General features: G+C 33.6%; 1 protein-coding gene across 1 annotated transcript; it reads left to right on the top strand.

The window, feature by feature from the left end:
• The first annotated feature begins 4,678 nt into the window (after positions 1–4,678).
• LOC137396971 (uncharacterized) lies at positions 4,679–13,597 on the top strand. The gene is made up of 5 exons (XM_068083252.1): positions 4,679–4,739; positions 7,974–8,221; positions 8,743–9,009; positions 10,151–10,204; positions 13,283–13,597. The coding sequence occupies exons 1-5, from the start codon at positions 4,732–4,734 to the stop codon at positions 13,369–13,371; spliced, it is 666 nt and encodes a 221-aa protein (XP_067939353.1). The 5' UTR covers positions 4,679–4,731; the 3' UTR covers positions 13,372–13,597.
• The last annotated feature ends 5,059 nt before the right edge of the window (positions 13,598–18,656 follow it).

The raw sequence follows: 18,656 nt of genomic DNA, 5'->3' as shown, positions 1-18,656 counted from the left end.
ATAGAAAAAGCTTGGTTTAATTATGGGTTCTATTAACATTTTTAACTAGTTAAGTGTTTATATTGCACCAGTTGATGTACACTGTAAGTGTTTCGTGTTCTAACATTCAGAATTTTTACTCTATAAGACATTTATATCATTTTTCAATCACAGGAATTGATTGCATTTGCTTGGCAATTAAAAAAAAATAGTCAAGTCTTAAATTTGTTAAGTACTTGTTAGAAATTTTAAAGTTGGGTATGAAACACCATCTTGTCTTTAATCAGTTCCCACTTATGTATGCTATATGAATGCGACTATGTTTTATGATAACCTAGTTTGCTTGCTACTGCAGAGTACCATGAGAGTTTGTAACAAGTAATCAATATATGATGCCTAATTAACTCATAAAATGGTGAGGCGGCTTAGTAGTTTAGTGTTAATGTTTATGCCAATAGATTTGATACCGTGCAAGATTTTCCTTCAGTGTGGGAGAGTTTTTTTCTCAAAGCTTTTAGTGTTGCGTTTGACAGATGGTTCCATGGGTAATAAAGACTAGAATTTGTCTGGTGCAAAGTATTAGACTAAGTGACAGACAAAAGACTTTCTACTTTTTAACGAATTGAACGCAGTAGGTGTAAATTATTAAAAAAAGTTAAAACAGCTCTCTCCTTTTTTTTGCTCTAATCTAGAGTCATTGAGTTTGCATGACTTTATGAGTAATTGACATAACTATCTATTTCTCTTTTACTCCCCTAATTTAGGTTATACCCTATATGTTATTATTTTCAAAAAGTGTTGTTAGATCCTAAGCTCTATGTCATTAATAGCAAGATCAAGTAGTTTGCAATTAGGATTAGAAATTCCAGATATATAAAAATGCGTTGTTCGGAATTTCTATAATGATATAAACGCAATGTGTATTCTTCAGAGTTGTGCTCACTAGTAGTTTTTTGACAGACTACTACCCTCAAAATAACCACACGGACAGAAATTTCTATTAACGCTGCATCAAGAAAAGGTTACTCCTTCCAAGGATCATCAGCTAAAAACCAACTGAAGACAGAGCAAGCAAATAATTTGTTATAACAGTGATATCAAAGGTTCATTAAGTTTGAGTTCCTCTCTTCAATGCTTTAAGCTTAACCCCATAAAAGATAGTTACAGCTGTTTTATGGCAGCTCCCCCATGTTAGCATATGTTTTATTGATCTACTGTATTCTAGAAACTTACCTTTTACTTTTCCTTTTGTCTGTGATATCGGTATGGTGTCGCAAAATTAACCACATTTGTTCACCTTACTTTAGCTAGTATTAGTCTATAAAATTTCAGTTATTACCCAGTATCCAACACCTTCTTATTACTTTTGTTTAGCAAACTGTGTTTCACAACATTTGATGACATCATTACTCCACACTTCAATAGCATGCTAAACCGCTTAAGAAAAAAATAATTTTTTAAATTCTTCAGTTTCAAAACCTTTTTTCAGGTATCAGAAATAAAGCATTAATAATTACAAAGAGTTGCTGAATGGCGCCGTTCTATCTTTAAGGCAGTACCAGTTTTACTGTTTTTAGTATTTTATCAAGATGAGAAAGAGAATTATAAGTGTGATAAGAAATACATGTAAATAATGTTCAGTTTCTGGTATGAATAACTATATATGTTCATTATTAGCAAGCTGATAAAACTTTGGTTAACCCAAGCATTTCATTACTTTCTTTTTTTCAGCAGGTTGTTGCAATAACAACTTTGAAATGTGCTTATGTATTCCAATTTTCATCACAACGCTGCTTCCAATACCAAATATGCCAATTAGCTCAGTTGGCTTTTAAAAAAATTAATTCATCAAGAGCTATCTTGATGTTCTGCACAAGTGCAAATTGAGTCTGAAACTATATCATGAGTAAGCCAAAGGTCACGAGTTCATAAGGTCCAGTTGTGCACCATAAATGATCCATGAATTTGAGCAAGCAGTCATCAGCTAATTAAACAAGCAACTAGCAGTCATTTGCTCAGAGGTCTGCTGCATTGAAATTGATTTGGCAAAATCGAGCTTTCGTCTGGCAATCAGCTTTTCTTAACCTTATCATTAGTGCTGCTAAAGTCCATCACGAAAGAATATTTGTCTTGCAATAGATTGAAACAGAATTAAAGCTATTGGTTGTACTACTGCTCAAAACCTACAACAAAAAGTTGGGCTGTCATAATCTACAAAGATGTAAACGCAAACATTTTATTTTGGTAAACATAACTCTGCTTGTATTGACAGTATTTTGAGAGCCGTGTGATTAGACTACGGAAAACTTGCCAACTATTATATTTCCACAGAAAACCTTAGTAGTTTTTACTCACCCAGTTTGAACTATAGCTATGAAACATTATGTGTAAATATATCCTACATGTAGGTACTGATATTTAGCCCATAGTGTCATCGTAATTGCAACATATGCCTAAATATGTTATTTTTTGTTTATGGCAGCATTTCAAGTGAAGAACAAGCCTGGTCGGTTGAAAAAGGAAAGGTTTTTCTATGGTATCGTCATTACGATAGAAGTTAGTACTAATTTGTTTTACTTTTCAGCTCACTTGCTTTCGGTTAAATAATTTCCTTACAACTTTAGCTATCGACTGCTACAAGGAAAGTTTAGTTGTTCGAAGCTGGTTTAAAAAGTGAAATATACCGTGCGACTACACACTCTGAGTGTGCTGATTAATGTCTCTTATAACAGTTTAACATATAACATTGCATGTAACTGTTTAACATATAGCAGTGCATATAACAGTTTAACATATAACAGTGCATATAACTGTTTAACATATAACAGGGCATTAACCAGTTTAACATGTAGCAGTGCATATAACAGTTTAAAATATAACAGGGCATATAACAGTTTAACATATAGCAGTGCATATAAAAGTGTAACATAACAGTGAATATAACAGTTTAGCACATAAAAGTGCATATAACAGTTTAACATATAGCAGTGCATATAACAATTTAACATATAACAGTGCATATAACAGTTTAACATATAGCAGTGCATGTTACAGTTTAACATATAACATGTCATATAACAGTTTAACATATAGCGGTGCATGTAACGGTTTAACATATAACAGGGCATATAACGTTTTAGCATATAGCAGTGCATATAACAGTTTAACATACAACAGTGCATATAACAGTTTAACATATAGCAGTGCATGTAACAGTTTAACATATAACACGTCATATAACAGTTTAACATTTAGCGGTGCATGTAACGGTTTAACATATAACAAGGCATATAACAGTTTATCATATAACAGTGCATATAACAGTTTAACAACATATAGCAGTGCATATAACGGTTTAACATATAACAGTGCATATAACAGTTTAACATATAACAGAGCATATAACAGTTTAACATATAACAGGACATATAAACGTAAAAGCCTAATTTTGGATGTACAAGCAAAACTTCTGATTTTTAGTTAATTAAAATCTTTATCGATTGTAAAAACATTTACAACAACACAGTTATTTTAACTAGAAGTGTTTAAAGCTCTGAGCTCTCAGAAAAAAAACAATGAAAGAAGTTGGGCAGCTGTGAGTTATTTTGCACTTTTAAATATGTGATGTTTCGGGGAGGTGAGTTATTCATTAACGCTGCCAGATTCCCAGTTTCTTTTTCGACTTTGGTAAAAAAACTCTATCTTGAGAATTTATTTGGTAAGTAGATTTTATGACACTGTTTTTAAAACTTATGTTCTGGTTAGCCTAGCCCTAATCTTTGTCCAAGTGCACTTGTGTTTTAGAAATATAAAGAACACCATAATGTATGTGAATCAAATAGGGTATGATTTGGTGCACCATTGATGGAATTGCTTTTGATATTTTTTAATAAAGTTTGATTGTCTGGTCACAAAGAAATCAAGGCATCATTGTTTGCGATCTTCATATTGATTGGTATCAAATTCAATTTATTTTTTTATTATTGAATTGAAGTTTTTAGTTTGAAATAGCAACAGGGGTGGCATATTCTGACCTAGTGTAAATGTAGAGATTGGAATCACACACCTGAATCACTATTTGAGTTTATCACTGATCTTTATAGCCCTTTGTTGCCAAAGAAAGTTTTCCAATGCGTTTTTGAAAACTATTTCCAGGCAGACTCTATTTTATTTGTTACTTTTCCGTTGCTATGAAACATTGTATTTATATTTTAATAACTCGTATTCCTGATTATGCGTTAATATACGCTTGTGTCTTTTTGATAATATAGTTTTATAGTGTAGTTACTACAATGTTCGCTACAGCACAAACTATCAGTCAATGAGTGAAAATTAATTTTTAAGTGTTACCATTACATCAGTTGAAAGTTTCACTGTGTCATATGATCTACGGCTAAGACATTACTGTTTGAATAGTTTGATTTGACTTGTATGATTACCTTAGACTAAACGTATGCTTAAATAACCTTTTATGGAAGTTTTGAGCTTACTCGGATCACTGACTGTTAATATAAAATGAGCATTATTTATATACTTTGGCACATTATCAAATACAACAACTGCCACACTGTTTCTATTATTAAACTATATTCTCTGCTGCATACTAGTGTTTAACTTATACTGGTAGGCTAGGGATTCCCCTGGACGCTTCCACGAATTACACACGCAGTAGTTAATCAATATATTCAGTACTAGGCTAAATCATAACACTGCCAGTTCCTTGTCCAGCTTCACGCTTCTTCTTTAGCTACAATGTTACGGTAAGCTATTGATTAATGTAGTATTTCTCAGCATACCTTTTTCTCAGGGTCTAACAGTTAATGCTTATGACTTGAATAAGAAATGGAACTGAAAGCCTGTTGTAGGAGCAACATCAGTAAAGGCAGTTAGTAGCGGATGTTGAAAGACTAATATATGTACAGGCTGTCAGAAGTAGCAGCAGTAGGAGCAAAATATGCACAGGTAGTCAGAAAAGGCAGTTGTAACAGCAAAAGGCCTACACATTCATGTGTGGCAACTCAGAAAGACATTTCAGAAGTTCAAGTTCAATCTTTGGAACTAATTTCTTGAACCAATTGTCTCTCTAGAGAATGAAACTTGTGGAGACAAGCTTAGGTCCTATCAAAATCATGTCCTAAAACTTTATCTTTAACTCCACAAGCCGGTTTGTAGAAATCATTTGCTTTTGCTGTTAATCACAATGTCACAGCATGAAACATGCTGAGAAACTAAAGATAATTAAATTGTTAATTGTACAAATATTTGATAGTCCAAAGTAAGAGTACTAATCATTTAGGTTAACTGAGCAGTATTTTCCCAATGGTGCAATTGCAGCTTTATTGGGTATGAGTCTATCAATTTATTGGTAAAAGAACAATAAAATACTTGCAGCAATAAATTAGAATGAAACTAGCATTAAACCACATCAGATCAACTCTGTTGATGTAAGAGACATGTGATTGTCAAACCTATTATAAGATAATTTGGCGTACTTTACAATGTCGAGTTTTATTTTTGCTGTCAGCCATTTTGTATAAATCATTGCCACAAAACTTCAGCATAACAAGAGCAGCTTCTATAGCAGTGCTGCTGTTACGAAGCTGTGTATGACTCAAAACCAAGTTCTGCCTAGGTTACCTGTTTATTTGGGTTTTGAAATATAGTAAATATGATAACTTACGGAGTAAAATTGTAACACAATGAGGTTTTCGTGCAGAATGTACACATTCTTACACATTTGATGATAAAATACTTGTGGCTAAGAAAATATTATGTCATCTCAAGTATTCTTGTCACCTACTAGTTGGTTTTATTTTACGTTAGCAAGTTAGATAGCTGCCCACACTTTCTACTATAATTGTAGGAAACAGGAAAATAGTCTCCATTATTTATACTTTGCTTACTTTCATATTGCTTGGCAGAAATTATATGGCCAAACTTACATGTATATGACAAAGTGGTTATAACATTTTTTTGCTGTCATGATGGTTTAGCCTAGATTTTATCGTTACTTTGCATGACAATTTTCTTTGCAGCAGCTGAAAAACTCTAACGAAAGGTAGGTGAATTCCTATGTTTTATCATGTCTTCAAGCTTTGGACCAAATGAGATAAATCCCAGAGTGTCAGTCGTCTACTAGTCTTAATATACAAACATGAACCAGTACTGATGGCTTGTGGTAACAGGTTTTTGCAGTAACAAGGCAAAAGGAAGGGGTTTAATAGACCTTCCCCAGTTCTTCTTTCTTTGTTTGCCAACAAGGAAATGGAAAAGACCCTGCGATGAATACCCTTGTGTATCATGAGCATCAGTATATGCGCAATTTCCTTTTGATTCAACACTGATAATCTCATTGCCTCTACTGTATAGTGGGCGGCTTAGCCATCTCCAGTCAAACTATTGTTGTGGAATGTGATCAACTGAGAGCTGAGCCTAGGGCTGATCAAAGCCAAGCTGTGCTCAGTCAGGCAGAATAACGAGGTGAGAGTTAAACCAGTCAGAGCCAAACCAAGTAGAGCCAAGGTGAGCTGAGTAGAGCCAAGCCAAAGCCGGGTCGGGTCAAGCCCAGCCAACCAGAACGAGAGGGGGCCTACGCGCTATATAAGCCTGAACATTTGCGCTAGAGAGCAGAGCTGCTTGGAGCCTGTTTGTTGCCTGTTACTTGAGCATTTTTGTACAACTTATGAACTAAGCAGAAAATATATGTATAAATTCATGCACTGAGTCTTGTACTAGTGGAGGAAAGTGAGGGTCGCACAAAACCTTTACACTATGTTAGCACGGTTCTCCTCATGCAGTCAGCATGTCATGTTCAGAGAGAGGAGATGTACTTGTTGAATTATCTGGCTGAAATTTTGCTAGAGCATAATTTTAGTATGTATTGACATTTTGTTTTTAGCAAAATTTCAGTATTTTAGAGTGAGCAATCACTCAAAGCTTTGAGTGATTGCATTCAATCTTATTATAGTTTGAACTCACATATAAAATGTCTCTGTAATATACAGAGAAAAAAAATCTCATGAACATTTTGCAATTTTGAGCAATGCAGTCACATTACAGAGCCGCTTTCTTACACACTCTTGCTAACTACGGGATGAAAGTGTTAATCATTGCCTGTAATTACGATGATGATAATTGGTTGAAGCAGCATTAATTACTCCAAGCATGAGTGCTTTGATAGTCTATTAATAGCTTGTTTGATATGCAATCGATATTCAAATAAGACAGATAACTTGCGGCTAGACTGTCAACTACCGTAAAGAAGGAGATGGTAAACTAGACACTTTTAAAGAAACAAACTAAAACATGTAGAAGCATTGCACTATATTAGTGATGCGCCATGTTTGCATCTAGACATGGTGCATAAACATACCTGTCTACCAGCAAGCAATCGCATCAGGGTAGAAATATTATCATGGTGCAAAGGATTCTTGTCCACTGGATACCATATTCTTCCTGTTGAGAGAGTGAATCTGGTCAAGTGAAAGACAAAAAATGATTACAAAATACGCATGCAGTTATATGGGATCAAAAAGCACAGGTAGCAGCCCCAACCATAGAAAGTCTTAGTATGTAGCTCTGACTGACTGCAAAAAGGGAAGACTTTCAAGAGAGAAAACACTTGAAAACATACAAAATAAAGTTATATTTTAAAATTGTGATAAAGTTATATACAAACTAATGTTCTAAGACAGTATTAGTTTTTAGTGTAAATTAAAATAGCGTATGAATGGTCACTGTAACAATTATATAAACAAATTGGTAAAAAGCTATGACCAAGTTTTATTGCTTGCCTTTGATAGCGCTTTTATAAAAAAAGAAACTCGTCTGTTCTTTACAAAATTGTGAAAGCATTTAATCTTGTGAAAACATATTCAAACATTACAAACAATCATATGTTGCTTTAGACTTCCTGTTATCTCAAATTATGTTACATTATTAGTCCTCGGATATCTTCGACATTGTGAAATTGAATTTATTGCAATCTTTTTTAGCCTGCTTGTTCTACTCATCAGTCTTGTGGTATCACATAACAACTTCACACATGCCCAAATAGATGGTTCCTGGCAGTGCAGTGGTAAACAGTCAGAGTACACTTACCTTGATTGTCAGACAGACAGAAGTCTTACTGATGGATGCTACTACCTGATCCACTTTGCACAATACAGACCTTGTAATGAGGTCTGTGATGGAGTAGAAGTTGGGTCTAGAGATGAGGAGAGATGTAATTCTGACTGTCCTAGTAAGACTAAAAAACAACAAAACTACTACTTCATTGTATGTCTAGTAACAATAATCATAGCATTTAGTCAATGTTTTATTGCAGCTTGACCAATGTTTTTAATTTATTCCTAGATATTACAGGTTGTACTTAAACTATTTCAAGGTGCAAACTACCAATCAATTATGTATCCGTTTTATAGCAGACGTACGTTTAAAGCTGACTGTCCGAGTAAAACAATTAACACCAGAAAAAAACTTTCCTTCAACTAATATTGAAGAGCAGTGCTGTTTTAAGGTAATTTGGAATGAAGGGCAAAAACGAACTACATTTTACATTCTTGTTTAATTATTCAGAAAACTCCCTTCCTTTTCAGAAATCATTTTTTTGAATTTGTTGCTCTAAAATTTTCCTAATGCTTGAATGTTTGGTTTTTTCCTAACAATGAAAAAAACTTTTTTGTTCAATGTGCAGGTAACATATAGCTGCAAATATATTTGCGGCATTATCTTTGTACATTGAAAATGATGTTTTACTTTTAGATTTTCTCCGGATGTACTGCAAAATCAATGTTTCCCAGATTACTCATGCAGGCGTTGCAAAGAATCAAGTAACGGATGGTAATGTAAGCCTTGCAGTTGTCCAGGCTACTCAACGAGCTAGCTCTGATTTTCCCCAACGTTACTTCCTGCTGATTTTCGGTGGATTTCTTGTAATAGCAGTGACCTTATTTTCGGTGTTACTCGGCTACTATTTTCATAAAAGAGCCAGAGTCTTACGCCAATATGGTAAAAGTCTACAGCCAAAAGGTGAGCCTGCAATTTGTTTGTGAATTCACAGACTAAGGAGTAATTTGAATGCTCTGACAATTTTTTAATCGGGAAATTATTGTAAGGGGATTTCCTTTCACCTTACGCAGCATGCATGCTACCCAAGCGTCATCGTGTAACAAAGGTTGACAGCTAACCTGCTACTATAATAAACACTACAGCATGTGTTTCATCGTGTTCCTTCTCAATGGTGTCATACCATGTCCTTTTAATATTAAGTCTTAGCTTAAAACCATTACAGGAAGACTGAGTTAAAATTTGTTTGTATAACATTTAACATTTGTGTCTTTTTGGGAAGAAATATTTTCCGAACGCTCGAACGAATTATTCAGTGTGAATAGAGCGCATAGTGCGGCTACTAGCAACAGTGTCTACTGATCCTGTTAATCAATGTATTACTCATATTCATCTGACCAGCTCCTGCACATTATATAATAAATAATGTGCAGGAGCTGGTCAGATGAATATGAGTAATGCGTTGATTAACAGGATCAGTAGACACTGTTGTTAGTAGCCGCGCTATGCGCTCTATTCACACTGAATAATTCGTTCGAGCGTTCGGAAAATATTTCTTCTCAAAAAACACAAATGTTAAATGTTATACAAGCAAATTTTAACTCAGTCTTCCTATAATGGTTATATTCAAATATCCTTCCTATATCAAATGAATATTAACACATATTATGTGTTAATATTCATTTGATGCAATATATATATATAAAGAACAATCACAAGTCAGCGTGATGACCTTAAAAAATTGACAGCCACTCACCCAATAGTCATCAATAATTGTACTTTTAGTTTTTCATAGCTAGATGTCAGCAGAAACCTTAAAAACTTGTTGATGTTGAACAAACTATGGTCAAAAGTCAAAAAGAATGCACAACACTGTCAAAATATTGGTGATTGGGCATGTAAGCATTTTGTTTAAATCTCCAAAACATCAGAATCACTATTAGTCACAAAATGCAATACCCAAAGGACAATTTGTTTAAGGTAAAGCAACTCAATTTAGTTAAACTGTAAACAACCCATAAACGATCAAACACTACTCAGTAATATTCATGTAAATGGAAAAAACACTCACACATTCCTAAATAGAATTCTTTGGTTGTTTCAGTTGGTCAACCTATGATGGAGGAAAAGTTCTTTCAGCATTCAATTTCCATACCAGGTAAACATTTTACATAGAGTGCGCGTGCAATTTTATTATGCGAGTTTCAATTTTTATCTAAAAAAGATCCACTTACATCTTTACTCATATCAACTACTTGTTGTTTTAGGTGTAATCTAATCAAATGTGAGGAACATAACAATCACCTATTCAATAATGAGACTGGGTTGTTTTAAGCATATTTTTAATTGTTTCTACTGTTTCATTGGTCAAATATAAATGTCGTTTTCAAAGTGAACCAGCTCATTGAACTGCAAACATTTTGCTAAAAAAATTGTAATGCCTGACAGCATATAATTTTTATAGGTCTTTGTTGTATGGTGCAATTTGAAAAACATTTTTCTCGTGGGAGACCCGAGTTAGAGCAGAAATTACCACTCTTACGGGTTAACCGGGGTGAGGAAACAATTTTTTTTAAATATATATATATTTATATACATATATATAATGTTAGAGAAAAACTATCACTCAGCTTTTGGACTTACTAATAAAATTTATGCTTTATCTTTCTGTCAGTTTCTGATAATGACTATTCAATAATACGTGCACTCTAAAAGACAGCCCTGGACTTTATAGAATAATCATAGGAATCAAACACTGAACAAACGACTTTTTTTCTTTAGAATGACAATTACACAGTTGAGAGTTGAAGTTCTCGCTAACTAATTGATACTCCTTGTGTAATCATGCTGATGTGTCTCCAAAACTAAATTTGTACCTAAGTTTCTACTATTCAATTTAGCTGAATAGTTGTTTTAAAAATTAATTCAATTGCTGTTTACCAATAAAACCTATCCTAGCATTATCTCTAAGCTGTTTTTTTATTTTCATGAGCTTCTCTTTGTTAGCAATGCAATTTCTGTGCAAAATAAATTAGCTTAGAATACTTTCTCGGAATATTATACGACACAAAGCCGATTTGTTAACGCAACAGGTTCAACACCCTGGTTATATGATAGTTAATATTTTTGTTTGCATGTTGCTAGAGTTATAAATCATTATACGTAAAAACACATTTTTGCATGCTTTATTTATTGTTGGCAGATTGGTTTTACCTTACTCAATAAAATTTTTTTCTCTTCTTTTGGTCGAAAGCTATTATGAGAAAGTTAGAGGTGGTGTATTTCATTACTGATTATATTACAGCTCACTTTACTTGCTCAATTCTCAGTTTTATTTTCCGCTCAGTTTTTCCTATTAATGTGTATATCAATGGACATAAATCTGTTAGCTAGTTGATAGAACTCAATTCAACTGTTCAGCTGCCTACAAACTTACCGTCGATGCCTCAGTAATCATTAAAAAGTTTTATCTCTTTGGCTACAGCATTAAAAAGTTGTAATTTTTAGTCCAACTATTTGTCCGATAGCGAGATACTCTTTTCACAACTTTTAGCAAAAAAGATGAAACTTAAAATCAATTCTAAAGCTATATGGGCAATATTTTTAAGCTGCATTAATTTAGCTTGCATTTTTCGAAAATTTATTTGTTTTTAGTTTAATTTCTTTTTAGTGCCAATCCATATTTGTTCACCAGTTATTAGCTAAAAAAAACTTTAATAGTCATAAATTTTTCTATTAGCCTATTCTTTTCCAGCCACCTGAAGATCACATGGCTTCGAGTTTTTTGCACTAAAATTATGATGGAATATATAAAAATTGCATTTCTTGTAAAGTTGACACAAACAAAAAAACTAATGTATTTTTTAAAGGGAAAGAAACAACCAAGATTGTAGAGATTGTTTTTGGCTTCCTTTTTTATTATTTGGCATTAATCCAACGTACATAAGCACACTATCCACACTAAAGATCTATCTATCAGCGTTTAATTAAGCATTGTTGTTGAACTTTTAAAAAAATATCATGAACCGATCTCTTGTTATCATGTCATATAGACTTGCTAAAATAATCTATTGAATCTCTTCGCTGTAACAGTTTGGTTATAAAATAATTGCTGAAAAAGATTTGTTATGACCATTTTAAACAAATTATAGTTTTTTTCACTGTTTTTTGTAAAGATACTCTGAAATCATGGAGTTATCTTACTGACTATTCCTTGGTTCAGTAAAACTGAACCAAGAAGTAGTTCAGGAAGTAAAACTATCTATCAGGAACTAAAACTGATCTATGAAGTAAAACTTATGAATAATCAATATTGTTCTTGACTCAGTTGGTTGCTACAGTACTGATGGTTTGATTCAATTAGCAGCTGCAATACAAATGCTGGTGAAGTGTTTAATCACTGAATCACATTAAATATGCATGGCCATTCAAGTGGCACACATGAGCTGTAGAGCGTTACAAAGAGGCTTTGTTGAAAATTGAAGTTGTGCTTGTGGTCTATTGATAAGTACTAGCTAAAAAACTGATCAGTATCTTGCCTCCTTTGTTCATGTAAATTTGGATCGCAAACAAAACTTTGTGATGCCTGAAGGTCATTTTTCATTTGTATTTGTAATTGAATATAAAAGCAATGATAATAAAAACAAGCTATAGTTTTGCCATAGAAAATAGGAATTACATCAAATAACAGAGTCTAACATTTACGAAATGATAATTTATACTGCTTTCACACAGTTTGTTTAATCTTTAATATTAAGCTAAGATGAGAAAAATCTTTTAAACTGTTAACTTGGTCAGAGGTTGTGTGCCTGTCATTTTCAAAACAGTCTGTCAGCTCTTTAAATACAAAAAGTGTTCTGCCCAGTTTGATTACTAAAAAAACTTAAAGGCAGTGCTAAAAAGGGACTATTTCATTTACTAAGCTGATATATGTTTCATACTAAGATCTGTTTGGTAAAAATCAAGCAGTGAAAATATAATTGCTATATGAATGAGTTAAAAGTGATTTTGCTAATAAAAAATGCCATCGTAAATTCCATTTATTCCTTAGTCATAATGAAAAACTGACAGTTGTCAGATTACAATATACTCTCCTTTCTGCCCGCATGAACTTTTATTCTTGACAAGCCATTTGCTTGTCAGGAATGAGTAGCCTCTTTTATCTATAGGCCAACAGGCGCTATTGTTAGGTAACAAGGAACCAGTTGGTAAAAGGGAGTGCACACTTCTTTTGTAGACTACCCAGTTCAAGCAGTGGGTGACAATGATCTGAATCTGAAAAAGGAAAAGATGGAGAACCCTGAGTGTTTTGCGCTGATGGTGTAATAATTCTATCATACAATCCCAAAAACTGTTAAAGATGATCTCACCAATATAATAGTATCTGATAAGTTATATCATGATCCAAAAATTTGGTGGGTCTTCAATACTTTATTTCAGTTGTTTTCATTCTTTTGGAAGCCTTTGTAAAAATATATCGAAAGTTTTGTTTTATTCTCTTTGTGTGATTATCTTAAATTTTATTACATGTAAACTTTGTTTTTCTCTTTCCTCTGCCTTTATTCTGAAAATAACTAAGTAAATTTCTTATGTTGCTTCATCTTTAATAAATGTTTACAAGATATGCAATGTGTTGGTTATGGATCACAGTGTATGTTTTTTTATTTTTCAGAGGTAGAATGTTAACTAATATAAATTTAGACTTGCAGCTTCAGAACTCAACCTTAATAAGCTATCAAAGCTTTAAACGGGCTGCTTTTGTTCCTGCAAACAGAGCCAAAAGGTTGGTTGACTGCAACGAGTTGGTAAAAACTCAAAAACAGTTTTCTCCACAGACTTTTCATAAGATACATCAAAGCTGAGTGTCAAGTAAACATTTAATATTTTTCCAATCAAAGTGAGATGCTGGTAAATGAGATATCACATGAAAAATGCATGTTTTTATGAACAGAAACGCTATAAATCTATGAGTCATTTACAAACAATAGTGGTACTGAGTTTGAGACTTGTTGAGCACTGATTAGTGAAATACAGCATTCAGTGTTCACCAATGAGAGATTATAGTGAAAGTTTTCTCGACCAGTTTTTTTTATTTGCTAATTTTGTTGAAAATCAGCAAGTCTTAAATTTTCCTGTAGCTGTCAGCTTCCTTTCATTTCGTAGTTTTCAAGTTTTTGCATGTACTTGCTGAGGCAAGCCTATTATAGCTGTAATTATAACCAATAGAAGGTTTTAGAAATGTCTATATAAACAATTTGACTCTAACATTGCTACTGTCTTGATAGGTAGTATATATTCATTGCCAGTATTGGTTTCCCATTATTCAAGGGTTAATACAAAGCAAGAAACAAGAGCTGACAATTCTCAAAGCTCACTGGTACTAAAATTATTGCTACATGGCAATGAAAATTTTATCAGAATAAGAAAATACAAAGAACTTCTATGCTCATACATGCCAAACTGCACAATGCCGAGATTTTTGCTAAAATCTATGCTATTCTCTTTGCTATGCTCTGTTATTCTTTTTCCTATGCTTTTTGCTATGATCTTTGCCATGCTTTTTGCTATGATCTTTACTATGCTCTTTGCTATGCTCTGCTAAGCTAAACTGTGCTGTGCCATTCTCTGCTATATCATCTCGAGCAATGCTGTTGTCCACTGTTACAGTACCATACTATGTTATTCTGTGTTTTCTGTTGGAATTGTTTTAGCATTATAGCTATTTACTTTGCTGCCCTTTGTGTAAAGAGATTCTCATCTAAAATCTGAAGAATTTTCAAGCAAGAGATTATTAAACTAGCTATTATATTCTGTGCTGTGCAGTCTTATGCTATGTCTTATGCTGGGCTACATATTGCTATCGTGTAGACCATATTATCATGCTGTCATTGTAGGGAGTTATTACAGTACATGTATCTTTGACAGCCAAAAAATGTTCATGGGATTAAGCTCTAAAATTATTTTTGAAAAAGGGCACTCACAATTTGCAGATTCATTAGCAGACTTAGGAATGAAACCAATGATGACAATGGGACTTTGTTTATTATTCAAGATTGGCTAAGCTAATGCAGCCAAGACTTATGCCTGATTGCCGAACATGGCATTGCACTTTGCACAAATTGACACATATATGCACATGTTGCACTTTTGGCATTGCACATAAACATGTTTATAACTTTGTAAAATGGTAACTAGAAGTAACACAGATTGAAAACAATTGAGTAGAACTTATCTACCTACCTGAAAGCTCATTATTACTGCAGTGTGTATTCCACAGACAGAATGTTTTGACTGGTAGCAACCATAGCGGTGGTGCGAAATCAAAACTGATATTTTAATTTCATTCACCTTGGCTTTACAAATTATTTTGATTATTTGTTGTTCAATATCATTCAAGAACCTTCCTTGAAAACCTCATAATTCCCATAGGTCTCTACAAACATGAACAATTAGTGAAGTTTTATTGCAAAAAACGAAGTTCAAAAAATTATCCAAATCAACCAATGAGTTCTAAACAAAGCTCGGCTCATAAATTAATCTTGCGACCTTTTTCATTGAATTGGTATTGGAATTGGTAATACCTTGGTATTGAAAGCTGTTGACTAACAAGCAATGTAGCTATTCCAAAAGCTCACTTCGTGGCCCACGTCATTATTTACTGTACATCTAATAGCAACAAGTTGAACCCAGAGAATTACCTTAGCTAACGGAATTAAATTAAAAAAAGCGCCAGCCATGAATTAAGGTAAGGCCACACGTGGCGATTTTATCGTTGGTCCTGACCAAAATCACCAAATGAACGAAAAACGCATAATTATTTAGCCGAAATTCACAGAATTGTCAAAGTTGTGCATGCACACCAAATTCATCAATGAAACGCTTTCAATTGGCTAAACAAATTATTAGCGAGCACGATTCTAGCAGTTTGGGTAATTTATATAGTTTAAGACACATAATGTGAAAGCAAGAAAAATACTAACGCGATTTGCCATAGTAAATACAATGCAACTGACTTAATTACGCTAAAGATGGCAACTTTTTAAACAACAAAACTTTTCCAAAAAACGATTATTATTATTAAAAAAGAAACGATTTGTAGCCATGCTGTGAAAACAATAAAAAACCAACAATAGCACAATTTAAGTAGCTGCATCGTTTGTACTATGTTGAATTGCATTGGTACATTTATTGTGTATCGTAATTAATGTCCTGGACTACACTAATTGCAAAAGCTGTTAAAACCACAATCGCTAATAATTTGTTTAACCAGTTAAAGGCGATTCATCAACAATTTTGGTGCGCAAGCACAGCTTTGACAATTCTGGGAACTTTGGCCAAATAATTTTGTGTTTTTCGTTCATTTTGTTTGTTTGGTCAGAATTAATGAAAAACTCATTAAGTGTGGCCGTACCTTACGTCTTGTCACTTTTCTCACTAAATTGCACTTGATTACAGCCTAAAAAGTGATTCTTGGATAAAATTATTAGATATTATTACCTAAAAAATTGGTTTTGCCTTAATGACAAGGATAGACCGTAAGTTTTTTGCTAATGTATCAAAATTAAAAAATAATAACCACAGCACTAGCTAAAACTATGATGTTATAATCATCATAAAGTGATAATTAACGAGCATAGCATAAAAGCCCTAATCAAAGAAGCAGACTTAAACAAAACACAATTATTAATAATTATTGTTATTATCTTCCTTTTGTTATAGACATGCATTCTATGACAGACCATTCTATGACAGACCATTCTATGACAGACCATTCTATGACAGACCATTCTATGACAGACCATTCTATGACAGACCATGCTGATGATTCCCACCTGAAACTGTTTGATATTATAAATAAAATGGTGGGGCCTAAAAAAATAGTCATAGAAAGCATTCTTGTTGTCAAAAGCTGATTTCAAACTCATACAATGTTGAAAATATAATTTTTACTATAGTAAAAGCCATTTGTCAATCATTGTATTTTTCAGAAGCCAAACTAAAAGTGTTAGGCAAAAAATTCTATTATTGAAAATTGGAAAGAATCAAACATTTTGAAGCCAGCCATGCTTTTATTGCGCCACTTGACTACTTTTGCACATCTAAGAGAAGTTGCCACACAATGATTGCATATAACAATTATTCCCAGTTGAAGTTATTGCCAGTGCAGGCCTCTATTTTCTGGGGCGGCTGGCCGGCTGAGCCGTCCCAACTTTTAGGAACTTTCCGCAGCTAAGTACAGTCAAACTCGGATAACTCGCCCTCGGATAAAATGTAACATTTCATCTCAAACACAAGGTTAACTCAAACGGATTTGTTTGGTCCGTTCCCACACTATGATAAATTGCTTCAGATAACTCGACCTCAACATCATTTATTCAAAAAGTTATTTGCCCAACGGCTATATGGAGACGGTTTTTATCGCTGTAGAATATCACTTTATTCGACGCCATAGAAACAAACATCAACTTTTAGTAGTTCTTAGGCGTCATTATTATCATCATCAGTGGCAAAATATTCTGGTTAACAACCTTTATAAAGGTTTGCAAAATATCAAGTTTTACCAAACATCCGCTTGGCCATGTCCCATCAAAAGCGTGGAAACCTCCGTATGAACTTAAAATAAAATCCGCAAAATTGATCTTTGGTAAAACGCTCAAAAGAAAAAGATGTTTTTTTCTGAGCGTTTTAACTGTGGTCAAGTTTTGCCTATTTTAATTTAAAAACATCTCGTCAGTCACATCACCTAAAACAAAACAAATCTCAAAAAAATAGAAAAATGTTGATACTTTCTAATAAAGATTTTTTAAACTTCACACGAGAGGCCCGTCTGAGGCCCTACATAAGAAAAACCTGTTAGTGGGCTTACACCGCCCCCCTCAACACCCCCAGGTGTTCATAACTAGTCGCCTAACATTAGCCCCCTCAACTTGCAACCAGTGAATACAGGCTTGCAGTGTACTAGTCTATACAAAAATGAGTGCCGAGACATATCGTCTGTTTTAATCGATTTTTTAAAGGCTCTAGGAAAAAAGGTGTTGAATTGAAATTGAACTCAATGACCTGGGATCTGCTACCACCCATCCCTACCATCTAAGTGACTGTGAAATTGTGCCCATCATGTTTCAGATGAAAATTTTTCGATTTCGTGTGAAGCGGCCAGCCTATTAATAGTAATAATTATTGTAAAAACGATAGTTGTAATACTTTAGAAAAGCTACCAGTTTTTAAAGATTTACTCACACAGTATTTAAGGTACTGGAGTCCAGTTCTTACATTTTGGTAAAAGGGAAATTACATATACTGGTACCTGCTATTGGATAGCCATGAAACCCAATAGAATCTTTCTAATGGGTCAGATTGCAGACAAGAAGGCTGGTACCAACACCTCTAAGCTCAATGTGAATCTAGGCTTTATGTGAAAGCAAATTAAAAACCAAACAAAGATTTAGACTAGGCTTTCCAAGAGGTGTGCCATAACTACGCTAAAAGACAGGAATAGATCTTAGGCTAGCCACTGCAACAAAACAAATATGGGAAGATTTCTAGACTTGTTTTTGCGAGCTAGATCAAATCTTTGTACTGCTGAGGAAAATTTTCTAACATTGTAAAAA

This window comes from Watersipora subatra, chromosome 5, assembly GCF_963576615.1.
Source record: "Watersipora subatra chromosome 5, tzWatSuba1.1, whole genome shotgun sequence".
Classification (NCBI taxonomy): domain Eukaryota; kingdom Metazoa; phylum Bryozoa; class Gymnolaemata; order Cheilostomatida; family Watersiporidae; genus Watersipora; species Watersipora subatra.
Note: the sequence above shows the minus strand (reverse complement) of the source record. Positions and strands in the feature narration are given on the sequence as shown.

Coding starts and splice junctions, on each gene's coding strand:
- LOC137396971 (XM_068083252.1), top strand. Junction 8,222..8,742: donor ATGTAATTCTGACTGTCCTA/GTAAGACTAAAA, acceptor TTTTACTTTTAG/ATTTTCTCCGGATGTACTGC. Junction 9,010..10,150: donor TAAAAGTCTACAGCCAAAAG/GTGAGCCTGCAA, acceptor TGGTTGTTTCAG/TTGGTCAACCTATGATGGAG.